At 36.9% G+C, this 12653-nt stretch overlaps 1 protein-coding gene across 1 annotated transcript in view; it reads left to right on the top strand.

Annotated features, from left to right (window-relative positions):
• Positions 1–8086, top strand: part of LOC132553528 (uncharacterized) — an 89756-nt gene extending 81670 nt beyond the window's left edge. The window contains exons 6-11 of the mRNA XM_060217776.1: positions 4081–4234; positions 4490–4634; positions 4812–4918; positions 5585–5689; positions 6148–6894; positions 7186–8086. Of these exons, the coding sequence (XP_060073759.1) occupies positions 4081–4234; positions 4490–4634; positions 4812–4918; positions 5585–5689; positions 6148–6894; positions 7186–7239 (1312 nt within the window). The 3' untranslated portion in view covers positions 7240–8086. The remainder of the gene's footprint in view (positions 1–4080; positions 4235–4489; positions 4635–4811; positions 4919–5584; positions 5690–6147; positions 6895–7185) is intronic.
• The last annotated feature ends 4567 nt before the right edge of the window (positions 8087–12653 follow it).

Genomic DNA, 12653 nt, shown 5'->3' with positions numbered 1-12653 from the left:
TAAATCTTATTTAGTGTAAACTGAATAGTATCTTCATTGTCGGTATGAACTGGGGCATTAGTGTCAAATCAATTCGCCGATATTTTCGTTACTTTATGGTACATTAGTGTCAAATCAATTCGCCGATATTTTCGTTACTTTATGGGACATTAGTGTAAATTGAATTCACTGATATTTTCATTACTTTATGGAACATTAGTGTAAATTGAATTCGCTGATATATTCATTACTTTATGGGACATTAGTGTAAATTGAATTCGCTGATATATTCATTACTTTATGGGACATTAGTGTAAATTGAATTCGCTGATATTTTCATTATTAACTGGACATTAGTGTAAATTGAATTCGCTGATATTTTCATTATTAACTGGACATTAGCGTAAATTGAATTCGCTGATATTTTCATTACTTTATGGGACATTAGTGTAAATTGAATTCGCTGATATTTTCATTACTTTATGGGACATTAGCGTAAATTGAATTCGCTGATATTTTCATTACTTTATGGGACATAAGTGTAAATTGAATTCGCTGATATTTTCATTATTAACTGGACATTAGTGTAAATTGAATTCGCTGATATTTTCATTACTTTATGGGACATTAGCGTAAATTGAATTCGCTGATATTTTCATTACTTTATGGGACATTAGTGTAAATTGAATTCGCTGATATTTTCATTATTAACTGGACATTAGCGTAAATTGAATTCGCTGATATTTTCATCATTAACTGGACATTAATGTAAATTGAATTCGCCGATATTTTCATAATTAACTGGACATTAGTGTAAATTGAATTCGCTGATATTTTCGTTACTTTATGGGACATTAGCGTAAATTGAATTCGCTGATATTTTCGTTACTTTATCGGATATTAGTGTAAATTGAATTCGCTGATATTTTCATTACTTTATGGGACATTAGTGTAAATTGAATTCGCTGATATTTTCATTACTTTATGGGACATTAGTGTAAATTGAATTCGCTGATATTTTCATTATTAACTGGACATTAGTGTAAATTGAATTCGCTGATATTTTCATTACTTTATGGGACATTAGTGTAAATTGAATTCGCTGATATTTTCGTTACTTTATGGGACATTAGTGTAAATTGAATTCGCTGATATTTCCATTACTTTATGGGACATTAGCGTAAATTGAATTCGCTGATATTTTCATTACTTTATGGGACATTAGTGTAAATTGAATTCGCCGATATTTTCCCTTGTTCTGGTAGAGATAATAACATCCTGTATACACATCCTGTGTAAAAAACAGTCTTATATCAATGTGTGGTGTAACGATCACCCGTGAAGCTTACCGGCTTTCAACTTACTTAAAAAAATAATGATTTGTATGTTTATCCACCATATGTAGTGCACGTGTTTCTTTTCTAAGTAGTTTATAATTTCGAATCTTGTCATATTTCCAAAATATATGGGTAAACTACAGTAGGCGTATATATCATAGTTTTGTTCGTTATAAGAGGGCGGTTTACTGGCAAGTCTCGGACCGACGGGATAACGATCTGTTCTGATAACGTAAAATGGTATATGGTGTATTGACGCCTCAGAGCTAACCTTTCCTGTACACTGACGTCAGATTGTACAGCTGTGTTGATTGTCTTTTATTTACAATTTTATTTTTTTCTTTGCAATTTGTCAGTAACATGAACAGCAAACAAGTGATAAAGTTTCTTCTTTTTACACAGTGAAATCTGTACACAAAAATAACCATTTCGTCTCGAATGTTATATTTTTTACTTATTTTACAGTTTGTTTGAATCACGAAAAACAAACCAGTTACAAAGATTATCTCTGATTATCTTTATAATGGTGAGCTCTGTTGAAAAAAACAACTTTTTGTATCAGATTTTGAAATCTCAATTTACCAATTCGTGAGAATCCTGATCTTCGGCAGTCAACATGTGGAAAAGTTTGTACAAATATCTGACATCGTCTCCAATAGGTTTATTCACCACACTAAAAAGGCACTAAATAACTTACAGTTAGAATTACAAATGTAACTATTGTTCCATTGTATAGACTAATAAACCAATTACTAGCGTCAATATTTCCGGAACCAGGCCGGTGTAGGGTTAACTCTGAAACAAATAAACCCACGATTCTGTACCTGGTACTACCAAATGTCTAGAAGTAGATTATTTTCATGGATGTTGTGATATATTTGAAATTAATTGTGTAACAAATGTAAAAGCATCCTTCAAATTTTACACATTTTCTGTTTAATATTCTTCACGGATCTTGGCCCATGACCAATAAAACGCATCCTCTTTCACTAACAACGAATACTTAAAGCTATCCCTACAGGAACAGAGCTACATGTATCCGAGATAAGGACGTTTGCGTGATGTTTACCGAGATAAATGGGGATGAGATAGAGCCAGATGTGTGGGTGGGGGTACACATCTCTCGTCTGGGGGTTATCGGTACAACTGACCTGCACTCACCAATGGTAAGCACGCGGTCACAGAGCGCTCCATCAACTCAGCCTTTGATTTCTTAATTTTGTTTTTGTGTACATTGAGGAGATAGTTAACAGTTTCTGCTTTCAGAGATCACACAGTATGTGTGTTTAAGATTACAAGAAAGTGAAATTAATTTTGAAAATATGTAAAATTGAAAAATAAGAAATAATTAAATAAAAAAAATGAAATATTCAGAAAATTTTTAGTGATAAATGTGTAATAATTAGTTGACGAAAATTTTGTAAATGTTTCACTGTGCGCACATGTATCACATTATTCTTGTCATTTTCATTTTACATTTTACCATACAAAAGGCCAGTAAAAATGAACACGATAAAAATAATTTCAAAAAATATATATTTAAAACGAAACCATAATTACGATCACATGAAATCTAAAATTGCTTTCTTAGGCAAGTTTTACCGATAACATCACCACCTGAACTGAATATTTCACATATGTGAAACAGAAAGTTGGGGTGGCGTTAGAAATCTTATATTGTCTGAAGATATCATCTAGATAACAGTTAATGTGTTGGAGGCCATGTTTCCAGTGAACTGGATCTGAGTAAAGATAAGGGTTTCAAAATTAGACAGCAGTACCGTATGGATAAAACATTTGTAAAAGATACAAAAAAAAGCCCGCAAAAGTCGGTATTAGAATCGGAACAAAGGTAAGAAATTGGTATTAACCTTGAACCCAATACGGAACACACCTATATCATAAAATATATATAGTTTGTTATGTCAATGACGGGATCCTACTAGCTTACTGCAAAAAAGGTATCATTGAGCTGTTTTTATAATCAGTTTTACAGATACTGGTTTGTCCTCAAGAGTCTCTCTCTGTCATTATAATTAGTCCTCATTGTTACATTACAGGTACTGGTTTGTCCTCAAGAGTCTCTCTCTGATATTATAATCAGTCCTCATTGTTACATTACAGGTACTGGTTTGTCCTCAAGAGTCTCTCTCTGTCATTATAATTAGTCCTCATTGTTACATTACAGGTACTGGTTTGTCTTCAAGATTCTCTCTCTGTCATTATAATTAGTCCTCATTGTTACATTACAGGTACTGGTTTGTCTTCAAGAGTCTCTCTCTGTTATCGTAGCCAGTCCCTATTGTTACATTACAGGTACTGGTTTGTCTTCAAGAGTCTCTCTCTGTCATTATAATTAGTCCTTATTGTTACATTACAGATACTGGTTTGTCTTCAAGATTCTCTCTCTGTCATTATAATTAGTCCTTATTGTTACATTACAGATACTGGTTTGTCTTCAAGATTCTCTCGCTGTTATCATAGCCAGTCCCTATTGTTACATTACAGGTACTGGTTTGTCCTCAAGAGTCTCTCTCTGTCATTATAATTAGTCCTCATTGTTACATTACAGGTACTGGTTTGTCCTCAAGAGTCTCTCTCTGTCATTATAATTAGTCCTCATTGTTACATTACAGGTACTGGTTTGTCTTCAAGATTCTCTCTCTGTTATCGTAGCCAGTCCCTATTGTTACATTACAGGTACTGGTTTGTCCTCAAGAGTCTCTCTCTGTTATTATAATCAGTCCTCATTGTTACATTACAGGTACTGGTTTGTCCTCAAGGGTTCTTCGCTGTTCTGTTACCTTACTCCGGACGACACGATGACCGTCGACCTGCTGGACGTCCGCGGCTACAGGGGCGAGTGTCTTGTTGACAGGTTCAGGGGAAAACGCTTCGTACTTCATCTCACACACGAGGTTCGTATACGCACGTGCAGAACACGTGCATATTTATATCTGGTATTTATAAAGGCACTTTTAACTTGCAAATTTTATGTGCATTTGCATAAACTACTTCAGCTGGTCGTTTCCACTCGTAGAATTCTCGCTGCCTTTCTATTTGCTCATCATTCTTAAAACATTAAACGAAAAGAAAGTAAGGAACATTTCAGATGTTGAAATGAAAAAGCAACGATAACTTATTTAACTTCAACCGTGTTTGCTTTCTTTTAGGAATACGTGTCCATCCATCTATCGGTTGACAGCCGGGACGATATGGAAGAGTGGAAGGCAGCCATTCAGGATGCGGCGGGGGACTCCCCAAGTCCACAGGCCGAAACGTCAGAGACAGTAGTGGTAGAGGCTAACTCTCAGACAGGTATGTAACATTAAGTGTAATTGCGTTGTATATTAATTTGTTCTTTGTTCCAACCACACGTTATTAAACACAAAGAAGAAGTCACATCCTCTTTTTTGTCCTCAAATTACATGTCAAGCTAAATCGAATCATTGGCCATGAATATTCCTGAAGATTTATTTTTCCTATTTCCTACAGATGGCGCTACTTATGAAGACAAATGTGTATCAGTCAAACAGAAGCTTTTGAACGAAATGTTACGTCAGAAACACGAGCTGGAGAGGAAGCAGGCAGCTCGTCAACGGGTAGGTCGTCTGTTAGGGTTTTGATTTTAATAATCCTTCATAATGATATTCCAATTTACTGAATTCAGGATATACTGCGTCTTTTTCCCTATTTATAACTTCGAAATCCAGGGGTTCAAATGTCAATATGTCAGTATACGCACATCCTGGATTGGAGACTAGTAGAAATATGGGTGTCTAGTTTCGAAATTGTCACTAATCAAATGGATCATTTCTAGCCTTTAATTATGTGGATCTCGCATCCAAACACTGAACGTATTAAATGCTGCAAAATAGTATAATTCGCACTCGGTGGGCAGATGTGAAATATGTGGTTTTTATGAATAGTAATTGTTATGTGAACAATCTATTCCTGGTAAGGTACAAGTTTGGTCATTCTAGCACAATGAACTTAGTTGTCAGATGTATTTGATGGCGAATTAAACTTTCTAGATATAATTTTGTTATCATATGTCAACAGATGAACGCAATGATTTACTTACATAAAAACCGAACTTTATAGAATAAAAAATTCAATTGTTTAAAATTTCAATATATTCCAAATGTTCTTCATTCGAAGATGAAACAGGTTGCCTTTTGTGCCGTGTCACTTGATTTCTCCAAGTGATAATAACCTTTAATGTTGTTCGAGTTGTGTCCCTTGACGTTACATTCTGCTTCTTTCAGCGTTCTCAGGGTGTTGAATCCCCCAACAAAGATCTCAGCTCGGTTGAGAAACAAATAACCTACGCGACCCACATACGTCAGAGACGCTTGTCAACTCAAATCAAGGTAATATATGCGTTTGTTTTGGGAGATGACTTATATTGTGCTGGCATAGTAGTGTCATTAAATAAATAAAAGTTTCTTTGTCCTACGGAGGTTAACAGTCACGGTATTAATTATGTGTTTGTTAATTACTTAATATTAAATATATATGCAATTTAATATATACATATCCTGAAAAAGAAATGACCTAATTCATGAAAATATTTATTGAATTTACTGTACTGAAGAGCTATGTTCCTCATAATCAAACTATATTTTAGTGAGGTTAGTATTTCATTTCATTGGTCTTTGTTACGCACCATGACTATTTTACTATGACGTATCCTACTTCTAAAAGACGGTATCTTTGTCAACTTTGCGAGTTCTTTGCAGAAAGTGAAGTTCCTTAATCCTTATTCTACCGCCTTTCTGACCATAATCCTGATCACATCAATGTTTATTTTGCTTGTTTATTACATTAGATGGAAACGATAACCAAACAGCTACAAAGCCAGACCACTTCAAATAAACGCTTTCCGTTCAGTTTTGGAGGCAAAAAGAAAAACAACAACCAGGAGCACCTTAAAGGTCAACTGGAGGAGTTGAACAACAAACTACAACAAATAGACTATGATCTTACCTCACACATCAACAAATCCACGTCTAACTCGGATTTGCTTGATATGAATCAAAACCGGAAGTCCAACGGCAATGGCGTTTACGAACATGAATTGCGTGTCAATGATGATGTGACATCTGGAACCAGATTACCAACAGGAAGCAGTAATAGTGCAAAGGAAGACAGTGATATGAATAAGACAAATACTTTGAAAAATAGTGTTCAGAAACTAGCTCAAAAGACATTTTCTAGATCTGTGAAATCGAAAAAATCAAAGCGTCCTGGTGACGGTGATTCTGCAATAACGAACGGGTACCTGTCGGACTCAATGGTGATAGATAGACATCGAATCGACCGTGAGGATATGTCGAATGATTACGACTCGGAGGATGGAATAGATAATCACAAGGCCGACAGTCTGACCGACCTGACCACAACCACCACCTCTCATACAAGTGAGGATAATGTGTTTGATGATAAATCTGACACTGACGGCACCAAGTTTAAATCCAGAAAAAGCAACTCTTCGTACTCATCCAATTCTTCTACACATTCACAGCAATCAACACCGAGGAAGGAGGTCGACCCCAGCATCATGGCGGAAATAGACGTAAGTATATAAATTTTACAGTAATATTTTGTTGGTAAATGTTTTCTGTCACAGACATGGGCTGTGAATCGCACGCTTATGAGGGGTGTATTTCCGTGGATATCATTATGCTCAAAGAATTGCTACATTTTGTTTTGTTTGTTTGTTTGCTTGCTTGCTTGTTTTTATGGTGGAGAATGCAGAAAATATCAAAACATATGGATTGTAAATTTAGAGAGCAAACATATTGCAATGATAATGTGAAATTTAGAAAGTTCGAAATCCTCCTAATTGTTTTATTTTTTATTCCAGGCATTTGAAGATTTCACGAAACAGATTTTGAGTAGGAAGACTGTAACATCTTGAGAATGACAGTGAGTGTTTCCTGAGGTGTGCAAGTCATCTTTACCCAATCCTTCAGATGTCATTCAATCTCACAGTCATCCTCCCATGATTAGGAACACTGACTCCACATAACTATTGAGGCTGCGGCGGTTATGTTACACAGGGTGATTGTTAGAGAGAAAACAGACGGACGATATGGTCTTGAAGCAATGATTAAGAAATTGTATGAGGCCACTCTCACCAGAGTAAGGAAAAAAGTCCTGTCGGGTTTTAAATAACGGCCAGTGAATTCTTGGACAGGGTATCATGTTTCCACAAAGATCGTGTTGTTGATGACCAGGCGGTTTAAATCTTTTATAAAAATAGCAGGATTTATACTAACTTTATTGAGAATTGGTGCGAGAGTTATCTCTACTTACCTCTTACCAAAACGATATAACAATTGAGAACTATCTTTTGTTATCAGTATATTTGGTGAAAAGGGATTCAAGCGTCATCACTGAACTGTGTTGCTATAGTAACAAGAAGTTATATGATTCGTAGTGTGGAACTTTCCCGAAAAGGAGATGCATTTCATATTTGATATTGGACACCATTAAACCAAACAATTCAGTGACAATTGTAAGTAATATGTTGTATATTTGCTTAATCAATTATACGAAACAAGCTTACCACTTGTGATGGATCAAAGCTGAGGATTTTCCAAAGTCTCTATGTCCCAGAGAGGAAAGGCAAAACGTGCAATGCAAATTTGACGGCAGGCTTTATCATTTCAAAGTTTAACAAAATTAATTTTGAAAATGCATAGGACAATGTGTTGTAACACAAATGAATTAATGTTTATCTAAAATAAAATACATACTTATTATCCGTTTTGTTCTCTGTTGTGGTTGCTGTGGATACTTGTGTACGTTTTTATCAGATGGAAGGGAGATAACTCAAAATATAAAACTGTTGTAAGTTACTCCCCCTTAGATTTAAAAGCAAACAATGTACATTGCATTGCGGTATTTTCACAAAAAGCTACAAAAGTGCACAGATGGTGGACAAAGTGGACTCTGAACAAATATTTTTTTGTAAATATAGATCAAGTTGTAACCACAAAATGGATAAAACAAAGACATAATATAAACGATAGATCCGTATCGTTTTTGTCGTAATGTTGCAAGTAGACTTGGCTGACACTGTAAGTATCAATTTGGTGTGACCAATATATATCTGCATCCCCAACCTATGGTGTTTAAATGTCTCGGTTGATTCGATGTTCATGGACCTATCTTTATTAGTACGGTTTTCGTACTAAAGGCGTCAACTGATGCACGATCTCCTCACACAGGGTTTCAAAAGATGCAGATCGATGAAAGTTATGGGGAAGTTTTACGGTCGTCATAGTGATTTCATTAAGAAATCGTCTATTTCTTTGTGTGATATGAAGCTGGACGTGTTTTATGCTCATTGGGCACCTTGTTCTCATTTGAGATCGAGGCCTGACTTACTTGGATTGACCAAGTTTTATATGGCGGAAGTCGTCGATGAACCGGAAGACTCTTACTCTTCCGGAACACCTGGTCTTATTCTCCTTGTTCATATTTTGCCAATTTGAGTTTGGATTATGATTACGCTGACATGTTGGTACCCTCTTCGTTTTTTCTCGAATACCAGTGATTTATGTTAAAGGGTATGTTTCTTTCGAACACAATATAGAATTTGAATGTGTTAACTTTAAATTGACAAAACAAGTATTTTCTAACTTTGGATATTTGTAATAATATGTATCAAATTCAATGGATGTACGTTTTGAGTCCGTATTTGAAGGAATTCACCTTGGGTTCTGTGAAAAGCCTCTTGGGTTCTGGTGATGAAAGCTAGATGAATGGAAGGTTTCTTATTTGGTCATTGAAGCACTTCGAAGGGCTGCTGCCGGCTTTTCTTTCGGATGTTCACCAACAAAGACGTACACGGGGATGATGAGGGTTCTACCAATATGCCATGGCCTGCCAAACATAGTTAGTGTTTCAGCACCTTGGTTTCGATTCTATATTTAGATTGTACACTAGACACTAGTTTATAGCAAATTTGAATAAGAATTTAGAGTTAGATATAATAGAGTTAGACCAAATTATTAGAATACACCATACAGTTGTTTTGTCCTTCTAGGATTCGTCAGCGATGTTAAGGGCCTGAGACTTGTTCCAGTGTTGTGATGGCGATGGCGATGTTAACTTTCACAACCTTGCTAAATCAAGCATTTAAGCAATTTTTCCAGGACCGACACATTTTTCTCTTGCTGTGCTATGCTATATCAGTTTTGTTTTGAGATCCGAGTTGCCTTAAAGAGAACACTAGTTTATTATGTTGACCGAACATGTGAACAAATTGTGTGTTGTTGCTACTTGTCAACTGTTTGATAATGATATATTTATGTGTAAGAAAATCAGATAATATGATTGTTATCCAGTTTTTAAATGAAAAGAAACCATTTATTTTTCAATGATTTGTATGGGGTTTTTTGGCCTGGGTATCAATATTATATTTTCTTCCCACACGAAGAACTATAGACATGGTAATCAAGGAAAGTCTACCTATACATAACATGTCTTTCCAAAGATGCAATGATTCGTGTTGCCCATATATGGTAAGGATAGATATATACTTTTCTTATTATATTCCTAAACTTCACAAGAGTTCATATATGGAATGTTACAACCATCCTTAGTACATGTTGCATCATCAAATCAGGATTGAAGTTGTATTGTGGTACTAGAGAAGCAGATTTTGTGAAAAGTGGATTTTCAAGGAGCGTTGGAGAATAATATCCTCTTCTGAAAAATATTTCAAAATTTAGGCATTTAGCATCACTGATGAGTCCTAGAAGGACGAAACATCTGTATGATGTAGCATCACTGACGAGTCCTAGAAGGACGAAACAGCTGTATGATGCACTTAAATTTATTATATGACTTTACGGTATCTAAATCTGCAGTTATATCAAAAGGTTCTATTCATTTGTGTATCTTTTGTACAATCCTCTTCCACTATCACATTCCAAGCTTAAGCAATGCCTCCATTCCTTGGCTATAAGAGTTTTCTTTTCAACAGAAAGGCAAACATCAGTACAAGAATATGGTAATAATAAGTTATACTGGCGCGTATTTCGCCAGGAAAGCTATACAGCGAACACCTTATTCTCCTTGTACTGTGTCAGAAGTTTGATTTTTGTATCACAGCTTTGGTGTTGGATATCAGATTATATTGAAATGCTGGGATTTTCACTATAGTTTATATATTTAGTACATGGATAATTAAGTTTCAAAATTAATTCTTTACGCCATGTCAGTGACCTATCGACCGTCATTTCTGCGTATACTGTTATTGTGTTGTGAGGGTGTACCTGGTACTCCCGCGGTGTATTAACATTATGTGTGATGTAGCATCACTGACGAGTGTATTAGGACGTAACAGCTGTATGACCTGTAGCATCACTGACGGTGTAAAACAGCTGTATGTGTTGTGGGGAGTCCTAGTCAGGACAAAACAGCTGTATGATGCACTAAAATTTATTATATGACTTTACGGTATCTAAATCTGCAGTTATATCAAAAGGTGTTATTCATTTGTGTATCTTTTGTACAATCCTCTTCCACTATCACATTCCAAGCTGTTGCAATGCCTCCATTCCTTGGCTATTACTAGTTTTTGTGTTGTGGGGTGTACAAACATCAGCGGTGTATTACTATTGTTGTTTACTGGGGCGTACCCAGGTACTCAGCGAACACATTATTCTCCTTGTACTGTTGTCAGAAGTGTATTTTGTATCACAGCTTTGGTGTTGGATTAGATTGTTGTGGGGTGTACCCGGATTTTCACTATAGTTTATATATTTGTACATGGATAATTAAGTATTCAAAATTAATTCTGTTACGTGTCAGTGACCTATGACCGTCATTTCTGCGTGTATTACTGTTATTGTGTTGTGGGGTGTACCTGGTACTCCCGCGGTGTATTACTATTATTGTGTTGTGGGGTGTACCTGGTACTCCCGCCGTGTATTACTATTATTGTGTTGTGGGGGTGTACCTGGTACTCCCGCGGTGTATTACTATTATTGTGTTGTGGGGGTGTACCTGTCACTCCCGCGGTGTATTACTATTGTTGTGTTGTGGGGGTGTACCTGGTACTCCCGCGGTGTATTACTATTATTGTGTTGTGGGGTGTACCCGGTACTCCCGCGGTGTATTACTATTATTGTGTTGTGGGGTGTACCCGGTACTCCCGCGGTGTATTACTATTATTGTGTTGTGGGGGTGTACCTGGTACTCCCGCCGTGTATTACTATTATTGTGTTGTGGGGTGTACCTGGTACTCCCGCGGTGTATTACTATTATTGTGTTGTGGGGTGTACCCGGTACTCCCGCCGTGTATTACTATTATTGTGTTGTGGGGTGTACCCGGTACTCCCGCGGTGTATTACTATTATTGTGTTGTGGGGGTGTACCTGGTACTCCCGCCGTGTATTACTATTATTGTGTTGTGGGGTGTACCTGGTACTCCCGCGGTGTATTACTATTATTGTGTTGTGGGGTGTACCCGGTACTCCCGCCGTGTATTACTATTATTGTGTTGTGGGGGTGTACCTGGTACTCCCGCGGTGTATTACTATTATTGTGTTGTGGGGTGTACCTGGTACTCCCGCCGTGTATTACTATTATTGTGTTGTGGGGTGTACCCGGTACTCCCGCCGTGTATTACTATTATTGTGTTGTGGGGGTGTACCTGGTACTCCCGCGGTGTATTACTATTATTGTGTTGTGGGGGTGTACCTGTCACTCCCGCGGTGTATTACTATTGTTGTGTTGTGGGGGTGTACCCGGTACTCCCGCGGTGTATTACTATTATTGTGTTGTGGGGGTGTACCTGGTACTCCCGCCGTGTATTACTATTATTGTGTTGTGGGGTGTACCTGGTACTCCCGCGGTGTATTACTATTATTGTGTTGTGGGGTGTACCCGGTACTCCCGCCGTGTATTACTATCATTGTGTTGTGGGGGTGTACCTGGTACTCCCGCCGTGTATTACTATTATTGTGTTGTGGGGGTGTACCTGTCACTCCCGCGGTGTATTACTATTGTTGTGTTGTGGGGGTGTACCTGTCACTCCCGCGGTGTATTACTATTGTTGTGTTGTGGGGGTGTACCTGGTACTCCCGCGGTGTATTACTATTATTGTGTTGTGGTGGTGTGCCTGGTACTCCCGCGGTGTATGTAATTGTCGATGAATAATGGAAACCTGGTTCTTTTAACATTGTATTTCAAACAGCAGGTTTATAACAAGCTTTTTGTACGGAGCCGTTTAACGACATGTTTCATACCTATTTAATTCGTTTTTTTTTTTTTTTTTGAAATAATAATTCGTTTTTCGAAATATCACTTCGTTGT

This window comes from Ylistrum balloti, unplaced genomic scaffold, assembly GCF_031769215.1.
Source record: "Ylistrum balloti isolate Yb309-2 unplaced genomic scaffold, AGI_CSIRO_Ybal_v1 Utg370332, whole genome shotgun sequence".
NCBI lineage: Eukaryota > Metazoa > Mollusca > Bivalvia > Pectinida > Pectinidae > Ylistrum > Ylistrum balloti.
Note: the sequence above shows the minus strand (reverse complement) of the source record. Positions and strands in the feature narration are given on the sequence as shown.